Raw genomic sequence first — 25,960 nt, 5'->3', positions numbered from 1 at the left:
CGTATTTGCAAAATATTTGAGTCCAGTGAACTTGTAAAACTGCACATCAGATTATAGTACTGTAAACGTACGCCTAATGGCGTACCTGGGCTCCTTTGACTTGGAGTAAATTTCATGTACAAATAAAAAGCTCCCTCCTCTAAAAATCCCAACAAGAATTAAGGGAATGTTCCCTTATTTGCTGGTGTGATTTTTATGGGATGGCACTTTTCGTTTTTGTCTAAAATTCCAGTTATGTCAAAGGAGCCCATAGCGCCATTAGTCGAACGTTTACGGTATGTTTCTTGAGAAAACTTGAAAATGACACATTTTGACAGGAACCCATACCATACAGATCCACCTGACACATACAGTCATGTATATAACTGTCTCAAACACTACCAAACCAACTGAAATGGGTCAAATTATGTATCTTTTTGCCTCAGAACCTTTCTGCCTCAGGAAGTGTACAAGCTACATGTACTGATAACAGTCACATTATACAACATTCTGGTGCATGTTACATTTACTTCAAAACCCATATTGAATTGGGTCAATTTTGAAACATTTTTACAAGCTTTTGATCTTGCCTCAGAAACCAGACCTTCAGAATTTCCAAAACACCAACCACAATCCTTTTAACTTGCACAAATCTATTTGAAGTATGTTCACAAATTTCATCTTGAGACAGACAACTTGAACATGATATCAAGTAAACATACATTGCACAGCTAACCAAACACTTCATTCAAGGGTGTAAGGGGATTAGTCTAGCGAGCACTCTGTTTGCTTGTTTTAGTAAAAGCATATCGCTTTACGTCTGAAATCATATCACATCGGCCCGAGGACCTTGTGTTTTAAAACTTCTCACCCAGTTAAGGTTTATGACAGGTCTGGGATTAGGCTAACAAAGCAAGTATATCCAAAATGATAAAATAAATTCCTGCAATGAAGCCTGTCAAGTATCAATACTTAAAATCAATATATCTGTATTAAATTTGATACCGATACATAAAATTCCATATATTTGTGTCAATTTTGATGCTTGTTTCATATTATTTAGCTCACTATCTGTTCAATACTCCCCACAGGTCTGAATTTCAATAACAGCTACCATAAGTAAGCACAGACTTGTCTGACAACATGCTCATAAAGTAACGACCCAGTGGGCAAAACCTGATACTAGAATCGGGGCAAAACACTGCAAGAACATGAGACTGAATACAAATGTGGAAATTCTAATGTAGCTGATTCAGTTAAAGCGTCAAGACTACAACAGAAACAACCTGTTGTTTTAGATTTGCATTAGAACACTGCACCAGTGTTCCATCACAGGATTTTGTTGCTGGACCAATTTGACCATTTATTGAAATATTTCGCCCCAAGGCGTGGGTCAAAAATCTCAATAAATAGTCAAATTGAACTGAAAACCTCTATCTTTTATCTTCCTGGAAGGCTTTGGCCTAAATTGGGCTATTCCAGTTTAAATCCATATACCTGAAAGACATGTCCTGAATCTCCCCCATAGGGAGTGCGAATTTCAAATGGAGTCACCCATTCAGGTAGCTTCATTTGAAATTCACACTCCCCGTGTGGAAGATTAAGGTTATGTCTTCAATAGGGATGTGTAGATTTCAACTTGAAAGTCCAATTCTGGTCAGCCCTGCACTAATCGCTTGCCATGCAGCCTTAGCGGGACACTGATCACCACCATCTTCCATAATGTAGCAATAATGATCTGACAAATTTCAAAAGCTCTTGTACCACCAAATTCATGTTACACATTAATGTATGGCACCTAAATAAATAATATAGTAATAACAACACTTGCCCACAGGTAAATACAGCCTGTAGTACTGTCAATATTTGGTATATTAACCAGTTTTTTGAACAAATTCCAACTGTTATTTGGTGCTTTCTTTTCTTTGTAAAGCTGACTCTTTGCATCTTGACATACTCCCAATTTGACTTTGACAGCATCTTCCAGTTTCAAGATGTATCATACATTTTTGTACTACGGTCTTCATAAAACAAATATGTGTAATTGCTGCCTTTTGGCATGTAAAAGTTGTAGCATGGTTCCATTAGCAACTTTAAACACCTGTTGTCGTTGAATAGATTCATTAGGTTTGTTGATTAAATATGCATTTTTTTCATTATGCTTAACAAAACCAAGTGAATTTGTATTCATTACAATATTTTGTTTTTCACATGAAGGTTGGGTTTAATCACCTGATCCCAAAGAATCTCACAAAATTAACATTGGTCAAGTTTTGGATTCCTATGCAAATGCAATTTCAAAATCTAACAATGAGGCAGCTATTTCACATGACTTTCTTGCGCTGTGCTATTCCATTCAAAATCCACACTACCGCTGTGGAAGATTTAGGAAATATCTGCCACAGGGGGAGTATGAATTTCAAATGGAATGAACACATTAGGCAGCTGCATTTAAATGTCATACACCCTCCAAGAAAGAATCAACCTGAATCTTCCCCTGAGGGAGAGTGAGTTTCACAAAGAGCTGCAAATGTGTTAATTCTATCTGAAATGCATACTCCCCTGTGGCAGATATTTCCAAAATTTCCACAGGGGTAGTATGGATTTTAAATGGAATAGCCCATTCACACAACAAATCATCCTTTTTCATCACAAATTGTACTGTAACATTAAACACTCTCTGTATGGCAGTCAACATTATAATACAAAATAATCATTTCATTTGGGGGTAGGGGTCTACATGTTACAAGATCCTTACAGCGGTTTGTGTTTTGAAATAAATAGTGCTGCCTTTCTTTACTATTGTCTATATTTGTACACGCAGAGAAAGTATAAAGTTGACACCACTCTTTAAGAGTGTCTAATGTAACAGTACACATTAACCCTCAGACAACTATCTTTCTTACAGCATTTCTGATTGGTTCATAATGTGATACATTGATCTGAGTGACCAATTAAAATCCAGCTTCTAAATATTCAAGCTCAATCCTCTTCAGCCCTACCACCATTCTTACAATGTTGCTGATTGGCTAAATAAATCAATCTAGTCTTCTTGTAACCAATCGACAGGTAGTACTCATGAGGTTAATCTTCTTCAGCCCTACCACCATTCTTACAATGTTGCTGATTGGCTCAATAAATCAATCTAGCTTTCTTGTAACCAATCAGCAGGTAGTATTCATGGGGTTAAACCTCTTCAGCCCTATCACCATTCTTACAATGATTCTGATTGGCTAAATAAATCAATTTAGTCTTCTTGTAACCAATCAGCAGGTAGTACTCATAAGGTTAACAGTACACCAACTGTATGTCTTTCAAACATTCTTTGGAAGGTAAATCACACATCTGTAAACTACCTTTCTCCATGAGGTCCATAGTTTTGCTCCAATTTGCAAAACAACTTAGCAATTTGGCTTCATTGTTTTAGTACTACTATCATCTCAAATGAATGGGTAAGGAAATAATATATCTGCTAAATTTAACAGACTTCAGTTTTTATTTCTCTAGTTTTATCATCTAATCCAGAGAAAGCAAGCTAATCGCTGGATTCTTTTGGCACGGTCAAATTAATTGAGCACCAAAACAAATAGGGTAAGTGTTTAAAATTTGAATACATTGGTTGAATCAAAACAGGCTAAAATCAAAGCAAACAAAAAAAATCAGATAAATTATTAACATGAATAATCAAGGGTCTGTCAAAAAAAGGCAATATTTTGAATACAAGAACTTTATACTTTTTCTCAGAATACTTCAATTTCAATAACTTGTTAGGGATTATTAAAAATGACAATGTCACTTCCGATCCTAATTGAGCCAAGTATGGTTGCACCAACTCAAATGGATATTTCTTGAATCGGTGTACTATTTGGTAAACTTGGCTCATTATTAAATTTTATTTTAAGTTTATAGCACTTATGACATGATTAGCCTAACAAATTACATGATTTTTGGAAGTTGTGCCCTAACCTTCCCACACAAAAGAATTCAAAAACAATAACATGTTTGTTCCCTATAAGTGTATTAACAATGTGCCTGCCCAATAGACACAAACATTTTCCCTTTTTTAAACTGACAACTACTTGGACAATTTACAGATTCTTTCCCAAACTTCTTTAAGGCTTATTACAATCTTGATATTGAGTAATTAAACACTTGTAGAAATCTTGGCAAACATCTGCCATTTACAATGATCATTTCCTATTCCTCCACATGTCTCATTCAGTCTGCACTGACTTTTTTTTATCCAGGGGCATACTTATGAGTTGTTGAGTATTTAACTGGTTACATTCATTGCTAGGTTACATAGCATAAACACTAATTACTAACACATGATTCTGTCACACAATAGTGGTTTGCATGATCTCTGGGTTGAAATATATTAATTTCTTTGAAACTTTATTCCATAATTATCTTTACTACACTCTGGACAAGTTGAGACAGATGTCATCTTCTAAGTACCACAAGGACGTATCTCCAATAGCAAACTTTGCCCACTCAGTTGCTGATGATTACATGTTAGACCTTTTGTAAAGTTTGTGTATCATATTCACTTTCCAAGTCATATTTAATTAGAGTAGTAGTGTATTTCACTAACATTTGCGACACACCATTTAGGTCCTAAACCCATCATAAGCCTAAACCCATCCATATGATCTAAAATTATGATGGGATTATACTTACGATGGATTAAAGGACTTATGCTGTATTGTAAATGTTAACAAAATCTACCACAGATGGGGGGGGGGGGGGGTAACAACTTAAATCAACAACCAGTTCAATTATACTGTTAGCATAATTGTTATTAATTTTGTGACATTATTTTCTTTATATACAATATCTCAATCTTGGTATATTGGCACATTTATGAGAGTATCAACCACTTCCTATCCACACCAATATGAATAGCGTCGTTTGGACAGGGAAAAAACCCTATGTGTCATTGGCCCCTGAACATGTTTATAGCAAAACCTCCTATGTAACCTGTTGGCAGTTTTGTTTTGAACATGTTCAGGGGCCAAAAGCCACAACGATAGGCAGCATATTGCAATACTCATAGATTTCAGAATATTTGACACATTCCTATTCCCAGATGGCAATCTGACAATCAAAAAATTATTACTCTAAACATTTAAAATATCCCACAACGCAATTGAGTTTATTTTCCAATACATTGCCCACTCCCACAACCTAAGCATAAAGATGCCATGGTTCATAAATAATCAAAGGTACATGCCAAAAGACATTAGAAATTAAAGATTAGTTTGAAATGACCAAAGCAAGGAGCTTAAGTGACATGTCATATATCATTTTAAAACTAATAATGTTTAGATTTTGTTTTCATATCTACATCAATACTTCAAAGGTTTTTATTTTAACTTTATGCTCATTTTTTAAAACTTAACGCTGATTTGGTAAAGCCGATTTTACTCTCTGACCATGATTCGTTCAGATGATCCCCACAATTGACCATTTTGGTAGATCCCGGAAGTAGTCACACTGATGCACATTGCTACTGCGCACTTCACAACCATGAAATGTGCAAGAACTATGTTCGCTAGCGATGTGCACATGAGCATGACATATGTAGGGGTCCAAACGCAAAAGCGTATGGGATTTACCAAAAAGGTCCATCCAAGAATAAATATTTCCAATGTTGCATTGTTGAAGAAAGTGAACAACTGTGTAAACCAGGGGATCTCAATTATGCAAACATGCTGGGTTGTACGCAACCTTATTGAAAATAAGATATGTTAAGCATTTGTGCTAAAAACACTTGAATCACTTTTGAAAAGGCAAACAAGTTAAATTCAGATTAACATAACATCTTGCAACAATTGGCTCACACAGAAAGATGGTCACTCAAAGTTTCTACATGAATTGGTCAATTTTTAGCCACAAAATTATACAATTCCCAACCCAATCATTCTTAAAATCAGTTTAGTTTACTCTCTAAAATGCTCTGAAATTCCATGAGTCTCGGCACATTTCAAAACAATGATTTTAAGAAAATAAATTTATGCAATGTTAATTCCAGACTTCTGTATCAAAATGGAACTATTTCCGATGTCATGTCTTCCTTATGTATTCATGTATACCTTAGCCTGACGTAAGATATGTCTTGTTTTGTTTTTAGAATACTTAATGTTCAATCAAAATATGGATATTTATCAAATAAAATAATAATATCGTAAATTAAAATGCAGCAGTACATTTTGGGCATTGTCATACACTATCAGCTCTTTTCCTGGTAGAACCAGTAACAATATTATCACAGTAAAACACTTTTTATACATTACATTCATTCACACAGAGTTCAAATATATGGTCATAATTTAATAGGGCTAGGTCTTTCATTCTGTCCAAGAAATAGGATGCGACTCTTATTTTCATCTATGAGACATCTGACTAAGAGTGTCTGCTCCCTCGTCACCATTCGTGTAACACATGGCTAAGTGTATATCAACTGTACACTCCAGTCTGTAGCAGCGTATTAAGTTTGCACTTATGTGCGCCCAGAGAAGCAATCTATTTCACTGGCCAATCCATAGTTTGCTCACCGCAAACAACTGGCCTTTATAGTCAACTTGCATACCAATACCAATTCATTTCTCAGCCTGTGGAGAGTATGTTTGTGAGCATGTAAGGTTGGATGATATGCTCCTCCTTCTCAGTTCACAAAATTAAAGATCCTACATAACATCCACAAAGAATTCACATGGATTGCCCATAGCCATACGGAACGACTGCCGACTTCCCGACAAGTCGTCGGGCACGGCGCCTACCGGTCTGGGCATTGGAGGTACATCAGTCCTGATTGTCCCGTCCGGGTGCCGTGCTAATCCGTCCGGGCCCCGTATGATTCCATCAGGACCCCGGATCATTGTTGGCATTTGAGTTGTGCCATCAGGTGCTCTCACCATTGTGGGCATCTGCGGTAAAGGGTGGGGCATTTGAGGGGGCATCTGTGGTAAAGGAGGGGGCATTTGTGGTAGAGGAGGGGGTATAGATGAAGGTGGTGGATAATCCCCTCTTGGAGGTGGGGGTGGTGGTATTTTGGGCCCATCGCTGCGGATACTGCCTCCTCCTGGTGGCTTCATCCCAACTTGACTTTCCGTTTCACTGCCGCTTCCTGCACCCCCTGAGCTACCTTTGCTGGGTGCTTTCCTCTCCTTCTTCTCTTGACTATTACCAGAACCACTGCTCCCTGTAAATTAACAAAATAATGGGGTTGGTGTCATACAAAATACATATTTATTTATTCTATTTTATTCTGAAAGGCTCAGTGAATTACACATAAATACTGATAAAGAGGTCCAGATCAGACATCGTAATTACAGAACATTATAAATATTGGCATACATACAACTCAACTTTGTAATACAAATTTGCAAACACAAACTTTGGATAGATTTGAATATAACTATAACTTTACCAACTTCTTATTTTTGGTATTACTTACTACAATCTTCTTGCTAGCTGTCTTTATTCTTTATTTATAAATCTCACTCATTCCTTATAAGTTAATAAATTTGTATCACTTGTTGGGAGTGAAATTGTACAAAATAATGCACTTGTACCGATATGTTGATTGTTTTTTGATGCACAAGCCACTGATTTCTCAAGCCACAAGTGATGCACATTTATTAACCTATTTCATACACAAGAAATAATCCTGTGATTTTTGCTATTTTATAACAAAACACAATATACTCCTGGCATTTTTCTAACATTTGCTCTCATTGGTTTTCGCTATCTAAGAGTATATGAATGCTACTTCGTGCTCCAGTCAAACAATCTGACAAGGCTGCATAAGAAACAAGTAATTTCTAAACCTATGGGCCTAGCAATGAACCTTGAGGAACACACACTTACCACCACTTCCAGCGCTGCCAACACTACCATTACCAAAGCTGACAAAGCTAGCTGTATCAAAGCTGGGTGCATAGGGCATGGGAGACGTTGAGGCATAAGGCATTGGTGGCGGTGGTGCCATTGGAAGTCCCCCAGGTGCCATCCAATGACCACCGTGAGGAAGAGGACCTAGTGTGTCTCTATCGGCTTCAGATACATCTTGGAGAGATAGTGCTGCCATGTCTGTAGACATTAAAAAGGATACAACATGGTTAGAGTTTGTACAATTTGTTTCTATACAATTTCATAATAAAAATTACCCCCAGTCTGTTGAGTTTTAAAATGCTACTCCTGCCTTTCTTTTCATTAGTTGTGGTATAAACACACTGCATCATTATCTTTTTATTTCATTACATATTGTCATGTTATAATCATGAACAGAACAAGCAAGAACACAGCAGATCAAAAGTTGCACATAGTGTGTACATGCATTCCAAGTGGGTTGCCAATTTTCACCCCCAAAACATCAAATAAGTGTGCCACATATCAGTACGTAAAGAATGACATGTGTTTAAGGTTAATGAACGCATATTACTTGTTGGGAGAGAAATTAGACCGTTTTTCTGATTGGCTGCTTTCATATAGAAGTGTTTGAGAGATCATTCTTAGTCAGTGGGAGTGGTCTAGTTTGTAGACACATAATCTGATTGGACAATCGCATGATTTTGGGTGCCGTCTGTCAGAGTTCGGGTGCCGTCTATCGTAGTGCGCCGGTATCCACTATTCAAAATATTGGACCTGCCTGCCATCTATCACACGGTAGAGGATAGTAAAAACAAAAATTCCTATCCTTTATTCTCTAAATATATGACTTTTAGGCCAATCAAATATGTTTTTGCAAAATATCTTATGTGTAAATATTTCAAATATTTTGAAATTTGTAACAAGAAACTATGCTACACAATACTTTGTTTCACCTAGAATTTGGTAGTGACATAGGTGTGTATTTCCCCGAACGCAGTATCAAATTCCACATGCTAACCAAATCCTGCAGAGTGCATACACATGTGTACAGTGGCAGTTTGTATGCATGTGCCATACACTCATAAAACCCAGATATTACTACCAAACTTGACATAAAACAAAGTGTAGTGGTTTGATTAATATTACACAAAATCTGTGTATGTACTCACACCAAGCGTGGGCCCACTGCATTTCCTACCCACAACATTTTCATGGGTGCACTCATTTGTCTGATATGCCGCTAGTCCGAATATGAAATAGACTGCTTCAGTTTGACACACTAACAAGCACACATAATATGATTTTCGGACTGACATATCCAAAAATGTAGGGAATTTTGTACTGTTGGACTAGTGATGTGTTTGACTACACCGGGTTTCAGAGAAGAACGACAGTCCCTTGCTCAGATTGATGTGAGCGCCCTGTTAATGAGCGATATATGCGGAGCTTTGTGTGTCCTTCAAGGGCGCCGATCTGCGTCGACCAACGTTTGGATGCAAAATCGGCCAATCAGATTATCAGTCTGTTGTTATAATTGTCAGATGATTGATTCAGCCAATCAGAACCCCACTTCCGTGTTTATGATCTGTACGCTATCAAAATGTAAATAACTGCCATTATTCTCTGACAAACACTGTATGCTGTGTATCCATGATCATACATCAAAGTCGGTGCTGGCACCAGGGTCACTGCAGAAGGTTTCATAAGTAACTACATTTATATGGTTTCATTCGTAATACTTACTTGAACATAAATCGCCGAATACATAATAGCATTGTTCTGAGAAGGTGATTTTGTTAACTGTGTGTCTGATGTAGCCAGCTTTTAGTAGATTACAAGCATACTTCCTCGCTTCTCGTCTGTCTGAGAACCCTTCTACATGAGTAAACAACCATTCTACTACATCGGAACCTATGAGGAAAATCAACAAGAACATGATAAGCAAAGGATAAGCTATTTATATTATTCACAAGAATAACAAATCTTCAAAATATGTTTACAAGTATATAAGGCCCAAATATTATGATAATAATCATTTTGAGGCAGACATGCACAACAACACAGCTCGCAGTACTGATTCTATCTGGCCTGTCGACCAATCCAGAAATTCATGGCACCCTCTAAGAAGACAATTCATTCCCAGGCTAGAATTTTACTGTAAAAATTCCCAGTTTGAGAAAAAATTCATTAAAAAAATTAGAAATTCCCAACGTCCCTAAAAAGACGACTGGTATAATATCAATCCTGAAAGGTTGGGAATTTCCATGTCATCTTTAGCATCTTGAAAAGAAGATCTTTGTTTTTTTGAGTTTCCACTGATAAATGATGATTTTTCTTGGGAATTCCTATTGTTGATGAGGCAAAACTTTTTGAGAATTCCTGTCTCTTCTTATAAAATAGCCAAATATAACATTGAAATGATAAATGAAGATAATATAATTATCAGCATCCAAATATTTTTTTCTCAGTTTTTAAAATCAATTTTTCTAATGAATGAAATACTCTCAGATAAATTGCACCACAATTATTATTTCATAAGTGAGTTTACCAATTTTTTTCCAATATTGCTTTCATATATATTTTATTCTGAAAACAATAATGCAAAGACCTATCATAATATAATGAATGTTGACCTGTCAAAATGATTGGTACCCATCAGCTTTGTCGTCTAATAAAACGCCTGCTTTTTCCAAATTCAACATTGGAGTTTCTTGAAATGACTACAATTTATAGCTTTATTACATTTTATTATTTACATCTAAAATTAGGTGGATGTTATGCTGCATTTTGATGTGGCAGTCTTTACTTGGCCATGCTAACTGGATATTGATGGGTACCAATCATTTTGATACACCCTGTAGTAATATCTTAATATATTGTCAAATCTGTTTTAATATTATCACTTTCTGGTATGTTGGTTGGTTCAGTAAAGATTTAGACAACATAATGTATTTAACAGAACACAGGCTATACTTGACTGAGCAACAATGTCGGTGCCCTATTTACACTGCACTACAAATAATAGGTTATTACAAGTTCAGTCTAAATACTGAATGATTGATGACAGTAGTCTATGACTTTTAATGTTACATTATTTCTAGCTGCAAACCAAGGTGACGAGACAACTACCAAGAATTAAAGATTACCATGGTCATTTCTTTGATATACAAATTTCCTTTCACATCACCATTTTAACAAATGGAAAGATTGCAGGTAATGTCTTATTTACCCACCTGTCCGCCTACCGTAGGATCCCGTATACAAGCATAATATATGCCTCTAAAGAGATAAAAGGCAGACACCCTCCACATAAACATTACAATAGATTGATCTTACAATAATGTATGCTTGTATCAGTAATATAGTTATTCAAGTGCCAAATTATGTTTTTGTGGAGGGTGTCTGCCTTTCGTCTCTTTCGTAAAAAAAAAAACACCACTATACTGAGACATATATCCTTGTCAACGGAATTCTATGGTATCTTTTACCTATAAAAATGTATTTATACTAAGTTCAAATTTAAGTTGTAGAAACAAAAATCTCTGAACTCATAAGTAGACCCAATTAAGAACGGTTGTCCAAGTACATCTACAAAAGCTTGGTTAGTGTTTAGGATCAAGTTTGGGACACTGGTATATTGTACTACAGATGGGCAAATCTCAATATATAGGGAACAGGTGTAGGACTCTCCTTTGCATCAATTTAGAATAGCCTGAGCAACTAACAACACTTGCCATCGCCAACATTGTTCTCTTCAATCTCTAATTCAAATTAAGATATATGCAAGAATGTGCCTTGTAGGCTCTACCAATATTGCTTCACTGATATTGGTATCATTTTAATCAGATTCAAATGTCAGAAAAAAATCAATAATAATAAAGGCTTTTCTTCCAAAATATTATTGCTTTTTAAGTGCTTTGAGATGTGTTACACATGGAAGGCACCATACAAATCAAAGATATATAAAATGTTCTACTTGTCTCAACATGTGTAATAATAATATTTGCTGTGTGAAACCATTCAATATCATATATTGTAGCATACTTCACACCTCACCAATGACATGTCTTGCTTCACTTCCAATTTGATGTTGTCATTGATGGGGTGGAACCAATTTCATACTCCAATTTATATCAAAGCAACATTCACCAGATGTGATGTGATTGAGTCAAATGAGTCTAATGTCGCAACAAATTAACACTAAAATATGATCTAAAATTGTTCAACTTATCTGATATTCTTTAGTGTTTTTTTGTGCAACTTGATGCTGATCATATTTTGGGAATTGAAAATTCAGTTCTTATAAGATTACAGCATGTACAATGGACAAGAATATACAATGGAGAGACCGACATTAGTTTTGACTCAGTTTTCTTGATCACATCACATAAATGTTAATAACAATTTTACTACCATGGACTAAAGAGATACAGACTAACCAGAAACAACTTAAGTCCCAGCATCATCCGATAATGAGAGCCAATCATTCCATGAAGTGCCACAGACAGTGCAATGCACATACCGCATAAGCGCGAAGACACACAACACTCTATCGCGTATACATGAAGGCATGCAATGCTGCCTTGATTGTTAGACACTCACAATTGGCCCTCATGAATATGCAAGAATTCACAACATACAAAGCACAGGAACTTTTGACTGTTGGTGAATAGTCTGTATTAGTCTATGCTTACCACATACTCTGTATGGTATGTTTGTGTATTTGTCAGCCTGTTTGTTTGTCTACATTTGCTCTTTGCCTTCCTGTCACTTACTTTGTAGAAATACTCATATGCAACTTCATTAGGTATCCATCAGCAGCATTATAATTCCATGGGAGGGGGGAAATCAACTTAAGTCAAGTTTAGAGTCATGCCCAAGGAATGTTCACAGGTCCAAGTGGCCATCTAAATTTCCTTGGTGTTGGGGCCAGACTCTTTAACTCTACCTTGCTGTTTACCACTCCTCTCAGGCAGCAAGTCTGTGTTACCTTACCAGGATATGTCGTACCCATTTATGCACCTTGGTGCACAGAGGCAATGAGAAATGAGAAGAGCCCTGCCAAAGTGCTCAACATGGGGTTCAAACCTGCCACCTTGTGATCATCAGTAAGATAATTCGCTGTCCTAGTGCATGTTCAAATATGACCGTTGCTAGGTCAACTGGCTTAAGCTTTCTCTGCTACGAACCACTGATTGAAATGATCACTACACAAAGCCTATGGCATAAGTTCGTAACAGGTGTATGCGCCTAGGCTTGAACCAGTAACAAATGATTACTAACATGCACTACAGCAGCGAATAGTGTTAGGCAACAAACCAAAAGTTTGACGGTGTCCTATAAATGCAAGTACTTTCATTAGTAATGAAATATTGAAGATTCTAACCAGAAAGATCAGCTTTGATTGATACTTTTAACTACTTTTTACAAATGTAATCAGACTTTTTGACCCTCCCCAACAAAAGGGTTTTCATTTATAGGACATCATTAAACTTTTGGTTTGTTCCCTTACCAAGCTTTGTATAAACAAAGTACAACAAACCGACTTGCCAATCTGCATATGCACACAAAGAATCTTACCTATGAAAGCATTATGAATTGTAATCTTGAGCCACATTCTATCCCGTATGTCCAGGCCTGAGTCTGGTGATGCCATTGCCCTTACTATAGTTACCATGTCTGTGTTGATTGTCAGAGGTCCGTAATCATCTAATCCTATGGGTGCAAAACAAAAATGGACAGTTACTTGTATGCAAATAGAACAACTTTCCATGACACAGCAACCTTTTTTTAAAATTTAATATAGAATATAGCTGAGACTTTAACTAATATAGCATATAGCTTGGAGCCATAAGTGTTCTGTTTTAAATTCTCTGTTTTCTTGTGGCTTTCTGTGTTTTGTCGGTTTTACTATATTTTGTCCCTTAACAAGAAGTTTAATAAAATATATTACAAACTATGTGTTGTAACGTACCATTATTAACAAATAGTCTATTCTAATAACTAGGTGAGCCAATTCTCCACATCTCTGTTGAAATACAGCATGAGTAGATGTGCTTTGGCAGCGATGTGGAGATTGGTAGGGGTATAATTTATCACACTTTTTACTTTTATAGTGGAGCAATGTGCTACAACAATTTGCCCGTTTTCCGTATCACAGAAAATTTATGGCTCTAATATAGCTTGTTATGGCCCACCAGATAAATATCATCTGCAAAATCTGTAGCTACTTTTCATACCCCTGTGCTTAAGATTCAATTCTTCCTTAGTAAACAAAACTTTCAGTTCATGGTGATGTACACACTCTTCTCGTTATCAAAAGCATTGGGAATTTGAGCATTTCATTCATAATATGGTGATATTTTCAACTGTCACAGATGACCTTATCAAAATCAAGATAGTAAATTAGTAATAGTCACATTTAGATGAGTTACTTTGCCTTCAGACACTAGGTATTCTGTAATTCTGGGAAAATTGAGTAATTCAAACCAGTTTGAGTGCAAAATATGAGCAATAGAAACGCATCTAAAGACTGATATTTTGTCAGGTGCATTACATAGTGACAGATCTACACTTTACAGATGTTGCGCTCTCAAAAAAAATTGCGCAAGACATAGTGACGGATAACTTTGGCAATCTATTACATATGTGAGATGTAGGATTTTACTTCATTTTAACGTTTTGAAAATATCTTTCAAGGGTCTACTTTTAATAGACACATGAATTGCTGAACATTAACGACAAGTTTATAATCAATGCCCCATACAATTTACCTACTCAATGTTTCAGTTTTACCGATGCCCATTTTTGGATAAATTTGTGATCAACATCCGTCACTATGTAATGCACCCTGGGTTTGACATCTGCCACTATATAATGCACCCGACGATTAATGTACAAATCAAAAATAAAATGCACCACTAAGCCTTGACAAGACAACTTGTCATGAGACACTTGGTACAATATTGAGCTACTTACTTTCTGACTCTGGTAAAGAGCTTGTAATAGAAGAACTAGTGTCTGTCATTGTCATGGATGGACTCATGGCTCCCCCACGATGGTATTCCGCTACTGTTGAATGCAAAACAATTACGTGCTAGCACAGTTAGTATCAAATGTGTAATACAAGATGGAATCAATGAAAATATGCAAAAATATCTGTGTATATGAGTGTGTTTTGGTTATGTGAATATCACGCAGCGCTTTTAAACCAAAGCGATAAACCAAATGATGCCTATTACAGGCACCTCTTTGTTGATTCTCAAAATTAAATGTTGAAAATTTGACCATGTTCCTCACTTATTGTGTGCATAGGAAAATGTGCAACAAAACGGCTTCCATTCTGTCTACAGAGCTGCTAACCTCCCACAACACTAAAGACTTAAGATAGAATTGTACATACAAACCCAATATTTCAACACTTTCATGTACAACAGACTTTTTTTAGTATTTTCTGTGTTCTTTGGTGAGACCAATACAAAAAAATAATGAGAATCGGTATTGGTTGGCAGCTCTGTGTCTATGTTGCCTCTGACCTAGCGCAGTCAGTGATATCAATCAATGGGCTATTCCAGTTGAAATCCATACACCCCCTACAAAAGACATAATCTTAATCTCCCAAGTAGGGGGTGTAGATTTCAAATGGAATCACCCATTCAGGTAACCCCATTTGAAATTCACACTCTCTGTGTGGGAAATAAAGGTGATGTCTTCAAAAGAGGGTGTGTAGATTTCAAATGGAGTCACCCATTCGGGTAACCCCATTTGAAATTCACACTCCCTGTGTGAGTGTGGGATGTCTTCCATAGGGGGTATAAACTGGAACTGGAAAAGCCCAATGTGTCAGGATATGTGTAAATATGCAGCACCTTCAAACGGCGGCATGCGTATTCAAACTTTTTGTCAGAGAAGAACGGCACTTGTTTACATTTTGAGAGCGTGCAGAGCGTAAAGGGGTTCTGATTGGGTGAATCAATCGTCTGACAATCATAGCAACAGACCGATAATCTGATTGGCCGATTGTGCATCAAATTGTTAGTTGGCGCAGATCGGCACCCTTGAAGTGAGCACAAAGCTCCGCGTATGTCACTCATTAACAGGGCGCTCGTGTCAATCTGAGCAAGGGACTGCCATTCTTCTCTGAAACCCAGTGTAAGTGAACACATTATGAAATGGCCCAATGAATTTTACACTGACGTCGCTAGGCCTATATCGGTATAGAAATTTGGAAGTGAAAGAATTAATTTCCTTCACCACATTTGTTCATTTTATCAAATGAAACACTCAGTGTTTAAGACCATTATCATTACATGATTGCAAGTACCAGCTGTTCACCATTTAAGTCATTGCCAATTCATTACATTTATGTTAATAAAGAAGTTCAGAATTATTTTATGTGAGTTTTGTGCATATTGTAACATATCTTTATTATTTACATGACTGTGTGTGCCAGCTGTTTCATAGCTTTTAACAAATTCAGATCAGTCATGTAAATTTATCATTTTGTTGCAAGTAGAAGTTTGGAACATTATTTGTGTTTTTGCACATAAAATAGTTCTTCAATCATTTTGAGTAGAAGAATTTATAAATCCAAAAGATTTTTTTTTAAATTAAAAAAAAATTAATTAGAGATCAAGTATTTTTTTCATACAAGCTTCTGAAACTTCTTTTATCAATAGCAAAATTGTCAAATTTCAAAAATTTCTTCCATTGTTATCAATCTCTTGCACCATATACAATACTAAAGATTTTATGTATGGAGAATACTGTAGAATTATGTCTATAAGCATATGTGACATGATCTGGTCCATAGAGGCCAAAGGAGGCATTTTTGAAAATTGAGTTACTATCATTATTACCTTATACAAACATTAGGCTATCTTATACTGAAAAACCAAAGGGCTAGTATACTTGGTTCTATAATTAGGAAGTTTTGTATACTTTATTGGGTTTTTTTCTCCATATTTTGTCTTTATCTCAATTTCATATTTGCTGTCTTTGGCCTCCGTCAACCAGATCGTGTCACATATATGCCTCCAAATGAGTTTTTTCGACAAAAGAGATGAAAGGCAGACACTGCTCACAAAACATTTAGAGTTTTAGCAATTATATTACTGATTGTAAGACCAATCTATTATATTTTTGTGGAGGGTGTCTGCCTTTCGTCTCTTTTGTCAAACAAAACAAAACCCCTAATTTAAAGGCATATATGCTTGTAGACAGAATCTGTTGGTATATAACATAACGGTGTGGTATGTGTTTGTGCATATTTGTGTACATGAATTTGTGTGTATGTGTCATCATTTATCTTTAGGTGAATTGACGATAAGCAATGTATTGCTCATTGCTTTTGCATTTATACCAAATCATGTTGATCATATTCCATTGCACACTGAAGTCAATGTTATTTAAGATACCACAAATGATTGGGAAGACTAAATGAACTTGCAAAATAATAGATCAAGCTGGTAGGCAATGATTACTTGATACAAGTTGTAGGAAAGGAACAAAAGCGATGTCGCTCGAAAATACGATGGTTATTGATCAATTGGCTCGACACTCTGAAAGCTAAAGTAAATGTAATTTGATTTTTTGCCTGGTAAATTTTGCCTACCAACTGGATCTTTTATTTTGCAAATTAATTTATTGCTCTTTATCGTCACGTTTCAGAAATTTGATTCTGATCCTGTTTTCAGCAACAGAGTGGTGCATATAATGTCGGAAAATGACATTTCTTTATGGTTGACATAAAAAACATACAACTCATTGGTATATTCCATTTGTAATCCAAACAACCCCTGTGGAAGATTTCGGAAATATCTTCAACAGGGGGAGTATGAATTTCAAATGGAATGAACACATTAGGCAATCCATCTGAATTTCATACACCATATGAGAAAGATTCAACCTGAATCTTCCACAGAGGGAGGGTGAGTTTCAAATAGAGCTGGTTAATGTGCTAATTCCATTTGATATTCATACTCCCCTGTAGAAGATATTTCCAAAATCTTCCACATGGGGAGTGTGGATTTCAAACCGATTAGCCCATTTGCTTGATAGTATCACATACAATACAGCAGACAATCACGATAGAGGGTTAGTTATTATCAGATAACTTATGCATTATCATAAAATCAACTTTGAAAGTGACACACATTTTGACACATTCAGGTTCGAAGTAGTGATCACTATTTGGGACAATTCATGGAAGTTCTTCTGCGTTGGCAGAATTGTGATTTAAATTTGTGTTTTTTGATCCACACACAAGCAATTGCATTCCTGTTATTCCAGTTGAAACCCATACATCCCATATGGAAGACATGGCCTTAATCTTTCACAGAGTGAAAGTGAATTTCAAATGGAGTCACCTATTCAGATAACCCCATTTGAAATTCACACTCCCTGTGTGGAATATGAGGCATGTCTTCCAAGGTATATGGAGAGCAACTGGAGTAGCCCATTTTCAGATGGCATTGATCTTTCATCATCAGGAAAAATGATTCATGATCAAAAATTTCAGAAGTTGGAGCTGTTGTGTAGCACATTGCTCCATGGACCATCAATTCAACATATGATTAAAATTGACTGCATTTCTTTCAGAATGAATTTTAAATCATGCATAAGTTATCATCATCATCATTATCATTCAGTCAGTACCGCTGATTTCTTTGGTAGTCAGTTTCACCAAGTGCGCCTGATATTGTTATCTTTAGACTGAGTTATGCTCCATTCTAACTTCATGATAAAATAAAAGTAATTGAAATGATCCGGAACAAGAACCAAATTAGTTTTCTCAAAGATTCGTTTCATGGTAAGTCAACCAGGGTACTGCTGAGAACAATAATGATGACATATTCCATAGTGTTGCTTCAACATCCATGGCAAGGTTGTTATTAAGAATCACATGTGTAGACCCAACACCACAGTTATCCAACACATAGAGTATAATCCCACATTGCATTATAACCAGCAGATATCAAAGCCCTCTAAAAATGGAGGCAATAAGCAATAATAACTGATACCACTATTTTCCTTCATTAAATCAGTGACACCTGTGTCAAATTCATGTTGCAACTTTAGAAGACGGATTTTTAGTTTTGAGAGCAGACTGGTATATTTTGTTTCCCCAAGGCAATGATGTGCCTGTGATGAATGTATGCCAAGGTGACATCTTTGTTCTTTGTGCGTATACAAGCTTTAATGCTGCATACACTCGAGGGCGCTAGCGATGTTTAGCCAAGAACAGGATGTGGATGCGCATGTGGTTGTCATGGTAAGAGCGTGGTTGCCACATCATTCAGTCCATGTAAACAAGTGAATCCAAACTACCGGAACTACGCTCTGTATACAACAATCACATCTACACATTCATCCACCTGTAGCTAAACTTCATTACCATGTTTATATAAGAAGCAGTTGTGGATTAACTGTATGGATGACACCACAGGCTATTCGCTGTCGTAGTGCACGTTAGAATATGACCATTGCTAGGTCAACTGGCTCACGCTTTGTTACGAACCACTGATCAAAATGATCACAACACAAAGCCTATGACTTATCAAAATTCAGAATGGGTGTATGAGCCTAGGCTTGGAGCAGTAACCAATGGTTACTAATGTGCACTACGACAACAAATTTCTTGCTATCGACTGGATGAACTTTGGACTTCTCTCACACAGATCCTTATCCACAACATTTTCAATAAACATAATAATAAGGTGTAATAAACTGTTTTGTGGTTGTTGGTTTTTTCACCTATGTCTAATTTCATCGGAGTTACCTTTAGGGAAACAAACCAATTCCTGTTGCAACATTGATATGACTGGCTTCAAATCACCACCACCACAACAATTCAACAGAGTTGTGCCAATATGACGCGAGTGAGTGAATCTGTAACTCCCGAGTGGTTCATTGAATCATTAAGTGCTAGATACATTGGTTCGAATCAAGTTTGGTAGCGATGTAGTGTGTATTTCGCTGGTCGTGGTATCGAATCACGCGCATAATATTAATTGCGAAGATTGTACATGCACAAATGCGTGGGCGGTTTATCGGCACGCTTGCAGCGCAACCGGTGAATAAGCAGTGACATCACTACCAAACTTGAGGAGAACCAAAGAATATATGAACCTCTCACTGGCTTAGTGAACTAAATCATAGCCAATTTCTCACCTTTTTTGATGAACACACTCTACTATTTTTGGTCTTGGCAAATCAGTGATGTCACTATAGTGTCTTTAAACGCATGCATTTTGAGTGAACGCTCACAATTTTGAAGTTGCGCCCAATAAAATGCGCACCGACATCACTGACTCAGCAAGGTGAAAAATAGTATATGTGACAACACTAATTGGCAACTGTTGATGTTGTGATAGCAATTTTATGTCATCTGTGCATTCATCCTTCATGTAACATGACTGACAATTAGCCTAGTGCATTGGCTTTTAATACACTCTATATATTTTCTGAACGGTGGCATGGCTACTTGGTAAAGAGTGTATAAAAGTCCTCAGTGAGTAGGCTAGAATTGTGTGACTGCTACATGAAAGATAAATACATTTGTGCATAAAAGTGTTAGTATGCTGGTCAAATATGTAGGTATCACTGACTTAAGGAAGGAATATATATAGTATAAGTTGCATCAGCACTGAACCCTCATGATATAATACACCTCATGTTAATTAGCCGAGTATGATTTAAAATAATTTTCTTAGGGAAAATGAGACAGTATGTTGCTTCCAGAAACAGGTTTTCTTTAACAAATGAAAAAGGAATTCATACACATATGAAAATACTGATTTATGATTGAATTGTTGAGAACAGTCTGTAAAAAAAATCTATTAATTTAAAATTTTCATTTTTGGAATAACTTCTTGAATTTGTCAAATTGTCAAAATCGCAATCAAAAAATTAAATCGCTTTGGCTGTTTTTATATCAACAAATATGTTTTTAATGAAAACAAATGTAACTTGAAAAGGCAGTTCCTTATATTCTCCAATTTTCTGACCTTTGACGTCTACTGTTTATCATGCATTGTGGGACTACTTTGATCTCATTAGCATATATTTCAATATGCAAATCAACGATGAGATTTGGCCGTTTTTTTCTTGTGAGCCTTCTCATGTGATCATGTAATGCAACTTGCCGTGGACATATCCGGGAGGTAAACTTGGTAAACTTGGTTCCGATGTCGTACCTTTCATGGCGTTGGTGTGTGCCACCCACGCCCCCGGGTCAATCGGCCGGACTGGTTCACCTGCAGTTGGGGAAAGAACGAAATCTGGAGTAGAGTTTGGATTTCAAAGAACAGACCTAGAGACATAATGCTACACAGAATTGAAATATATACTCTCATAGCAAACTTAGATACAAGGGTGAAAATTACTCACAACTCCCCCTACCGTTGCCAATTACTAATAGGTGGACAGGCAATGCTTTTTATCTTAAAGCATTGCCCATCATGTTATAACTTAATATATTTGGTGATCCAGTAAGAGAACAGCAGTACCGTTTTGCAGGAGCGTTACTCCTCGTGTATACACATGCAATGTCAAGCATGTGCATTAGGACTGTGTGCAAAATATTACACACTGGACGCGATAAATAGTACGCTTAATTGATAAAAGTAATCAGGCAAAACATTAAATTTCACTTATTTTACTGAAAGGGCCTCACATTTTTCGAGGAATATGTGAAGTTATTTTCACCCTTGCCTATAGTGTGTCTTGTCTGAAGTTAAGAGTAACACCATGTTGGATATTGCAGTGCAGATTAGAATCATGCACTATAACCTATTAAATTCCGCGTAGAAGAGGCGATCTTGTCCATACGCTGACAACACACCTGTGTAAAAATACGCTGACAACGCACCTGTGTTAATGCAAAATCCAACATGGCGTTACTCTCAACTTGAAACAAGACACACTATAGAAGTAATTCTGTTGTACTCTTACTTACTCTTAAACCTAATCATAATAGTAATCTTAAAATCTTAACCTTAGTATAAACTTTAAAGAGGGTATTTTAAAATCACTTGAAAACTTAAAAATACACCTAAGTTACATGATTGATTTCTTTTAGCAATAAATAGTCCTTACATACATGCATGCACAATACAACATTAGCTGTAAACTACAAGTAAGATCAGAATATATACTACAACTTGCAGGTATATTACCTTTGCATGTTTTAATCAGATTTTCTATTTTTAAGACGTTTATTGATAAATTGTTTCCCAAGACAAAAATAACTTACACTGTGCTTATATATACCAACTTCTACCTTGGGGGAAAATCTGTCAATCCAAAATCACAATTAAGTCACAATTAATTGTGAATGATCGTATTCTTCTTTTACTTGTATTCTCTGAAATATTTGATCAGAAACCACAAGTAAAACAGACATGATTTCAACATTTTAAAATGTCACTTAAAACCTCTAAAATTACAATCAACTCATCAAAAGACCCTCAGTATTTTTCTATTGTTTTTTTTATGTGTGATTTGTTGTTAATTGTCTTAATTCCTACTTGTTTCTGAATAAAAATCAATAAATATTGAAAAAAAGACCCTCCGTAATTTTGCAATTTCAACTTGATATATTCCTACAGACAATCCTGTAACTGCACAGTGGTGAGTAAACCTCAACTGCAATCAACAAACTAAATAACAGAGAATCTCTCTTACTATGTACACAGACAACAATATGTGTTTTCTGTCTCTCAAATTTACAAAGAACTCAGCTTGTTATATACGATGCTTGAATGTAACTAAGTTGCCTGTACAAAGCTGCCTTTTGGTATTAACACCGAGTCACAGTTGTTGAATAGGAAAATGAATGTAGATGATGATGTCAAAGAATCAAAGGACACATCTACTGTAAAAGTGGGTATTTTTGCACTTTTATTTGGTGTGTGGGTACAGAAGCTCAAACTTGTGAATTTAAAAACGAGTGGAATGGTTCAAATCTCCAAAACTCGCGAAAAATTATGTGCCACAAAAATGTCCACTTTCATCGTTTTACTATTAATTGAAGCCGCCTGTTTCAGTTGCAGTTTCTTTAACTCTTTCCCGGTGGATGTTAACTGCAGACAATAAGTTTCAAATTTATAAAAAAATAAAATTTCAGAAATTTTGTAAATTGTCATGACCATATTTGGAATCAGCATGAAAAATGCATGTAAATGAGTATAAACAAGTCTCGTATTGGTTCAGTGGTTCTTCAGATAGCTCTTGATATTTTATGTTGAAGCATATGGCTAGCACGCAGAGCATTAAGTTCACACCTCTTGAAACCTGTTTTTAAGTTTTCTTCAGGGCATAGATCCTGTGAAATTTCACATGGCAGCCATTAGAAATGCAACTATTACATCATTATCTAGCAGTTATTGATTTGCTTGAAAGACGATCTATTATCTGTCTGCCTCAGATGTCTTACAATTGTAATTGACAGCGTTTACTATAGTCGCAAACCTGCCTACGCATTGACCAACTACCACAGCTACATTATTGTTGTTTTAGATGACAGTAAACCGCTCAATTTCACACACCTTATTTGTTTACAAGTTAAATAATTTTAATTAAATTTGCTTGTTTTGTAATTCATTAACTAAGTGTAATCAACTCAGAGTTATACAATATGGGTAGGAAAGTTTTAATTTAGCATTCTTTAACCCAATGTAAAAATTCAAATGCAATAATGCTGTGAAAATTTCAAATTGAATAGAATGCCTTTACTTCAACAAGCTTCAATTAAGCTAGCAAGCGCGTTTGTATTTCAATTTGACTTCCTATCAATACATACATATAAGTTGTAGCATACATTCTAATATTTCTCCAATCTGATCAGTGCTAACTTCATGGGTGGATTTCTTGATCTGAAGCTATAAGCAGGCTACACCTAGCCTTGGGATTCTATAACACTTGGTATTCAAGTACATGATGATATTTTAAAATAAGTTACGATTAACCAACCATTTTTATATGTCCTAATCTTAAACTTTAATCTAAACCCAATTGCTAAACCTGTATCCCAAAAGCCAACCTTCAACAACTGTAGGAGAAAGTTGGAAATTAACAAGAAAGTATAGTCTCTAAACAAAGGAATGTAAATGAAAATATAATAAAATTACAATTTTTTCAAATTTGATACCTTTTCCCTTATATGATTATGAGGAAAAGCAAATAACAATAAAAAAGAAATAAAATTGAAAATTAAATAATACAAAATTAAAATAAAAAGGTCTTGAAAGAAGCTGTGCAATGCCTAAGACTAACAACAGCTTTGCTGTAAGCCACACATTGTGAAATCCACCCATACACGTATTCTCCATATGACAATTCAATACATGATTACAGCAGCTTGTCACATATTATTTCACATATTCTGTGACATATATCTTGTGTTATATGAATGGTATCCCTCCAGAGGGTGCTCTACATCACTGCATGGATGTGCCTTACATAGAGAATTGGGATATTTCAGTACAATCCATACACCCCCTATGGAAGACATTACCTTAATCTTCCACACAGAGAGTGTGACTTGCAAATTGGGTTACCTGAATGGGTGACTCCATTTTAAATCTACACCTCCTTTGTGGGAGATTAAGGTCATGTCTTCCAAAGGGGGTGTATGGATTTCAACTGGAATAACACATTTTATTAGGAAAAGGGACTTTGCTTTGCCACAAGCACACTCAGTTTATGAAATACTGAAGATGCATATCAATGTTTGAAAGATGGAAGAATAAAACTCTTGAGTATGGTGCCCCCCAAATGACCTAATAACCTGATTCACCTATTTGGTCCAATTTGCAAGATATTTCCAGTCTAATCAGCTTGGCATACCTGTAAACATGTCCATGGTACAGAATACTGACACTTAAGGTGTGAGCCAATAAAACTCCACAAGTAGCACAATTTTAAGCACATCGACTGACCATAATGCATGCATGCATACCCACAGACATGCAGGATTTTTGCAGGGGTACAGAATTTAATCAATTTGGCCCTCTCTCAATAACAAAATTGCTTGCTTGCAAAAAGTAGACTAAAAGTTGGTTGGTGGACTTCCGCAGTTCATCTTTATTGAGCAATATAGATGGTTTGTGGCTAAAAAAAAATCAGGTCCTATTCGTCGGACCAGGAAATTATTACCCTGTTGAATTTTTTCAAAGGGACCCTGGGAGGGCAGACCCCCTGCATACGGGCCTGCATATCCCTACTTTTAATGGGAGCTGAAATTCACTTTCACCCTACTCCTGAAGCAAAGCTTAACCAACATGTATAACCATTTCCAACATTTTCTTCCCCATTAGACAAAGTGCAGCAAAGCATCCCAGCTGTGAAGGTGTTGACAACATCTTTGTGCCATAAGCAATTTCTAAACTTGAATTGCAAAACACTTACAATGTATTCTTAATGCTCTGTTCATGTGGTATGTCAAGGTTGCAAAATTTGGTTAAAGGTAGGCGGTCAAATTTTTTCAAATGATGTTTTTTTCTTTGTATTCAGGCCTATCACAAAAACAAATCTGGTTCCAAATTTTGTTTCAAATTGTTCAAAAGGTTTGGATATTTAGATGCAGCAAAAATGTACATCCTATCACAAAAACAAATCAGATTACAAATTTTGTGTCAAATCGCTCCACTGGTTTGGATATTTAGAAGGAAAAATATACATCATGATGGCTCATAGAACAGTATGGGTGGTATACAATCATGGGGATGAAGCTACTATCTGTTTGTTCATACCATCAAAACACAACATTCCTCAGGCCTAAAATTTTACTGTGAGAAAATTGTGAGCTTTTTCAGATACCAAAATCTTGACGGGGTAAAGTTGAGAGGTGATGCTGTGCATGGAATTAAAACGGGAGAAGGCACACTGCCATTTTTGCATGTTGCACATGGTACAGAAAGTGTACCTCTAGATTCTTTCATCGACCACCCTGCATAGTCCATTTTCAGTGCGTGCATGCTTGCTTTACGTGTGATGCAATTTTGCAGATTATGTGCTTAGTCTTGTGAAACCTTTGGAATGAAAAGCTCTAAAATTGAAGTCTGTTTATTGGCAAAATGACTGTATACCTCTTTAATAAAAGTAA

General features: G+C 36.1%; 1 protein-coding gene across 12 annotated transcripts in view; it reads right to left on the bottom strand.

Moving 5' to 3' along the window:
* Window positions 1-4,778: 4,778 nt before the first annotated feature.
* Window positions 4,779-25,960, bottom strand: part of LOC140156872 (segment polarity protein dishevelled homolog DVL-1-like) — a 186,577-nt gene continuing 165,395 nt past the window's right edge. For 4 of the 12 annotated variants that reach the window (XM_072179873.1, XM_072179879.1, XM_072179871.1 and 1 more), the window contains 6 exons: window positions 21,000-21,114; window positions 14,833-14,925; window positions 13,435-13,569; window positions 9,598-9,765; window positions 7,852-8,073; window positions 4,779-7,183 (listed from right to left, as the gene is read on the bottom strand). In XM_072179873.1, coding sequence (XP_072035974.1) covers window positions 6,669-7,183; window positions 7,852-8,073; window positions 9,598-9,765; window positions 13,435-13,569; window positions 14,833-14,925; window positions 21,000-21,114 — 1,248 coding nt within the window. In that variant the 3' untranslated portion in view covers window positions 4,779-6,668. The remainder of the gene's footprint in view (window positions 7,184-7,851; window positions 8,074-9,597; window positions 9,766-13,434; window positions 13,570-14,832; window positions 14,926-20,999; window positions 21,115-25,960) is intronic. The other 8 variants (XM_072179882.1, XM_072179878.1, XM_072179881.1 and 5 more) reach the window with 5 other exon arrangements.

Source organism: Amphiura filiformis, chromosome 7 (assembly GCF_039555335.1).
Source record: "Amphiura filiformis chromosome 7, Afil_fr2py, whole genome shotgun sequence".
In the NCBI taxonomy this organism is placed as follows: domain Eukaryota; kingdom Metazoa; phylum Echinodermata; class Ophiuroidea; order Amphilepidida; family Amphiuridae; genus Amphiura; species Amphiura filiformis.
This window is presented reverse-complemented; position numbering and strand designations above follow the sequence as displayed.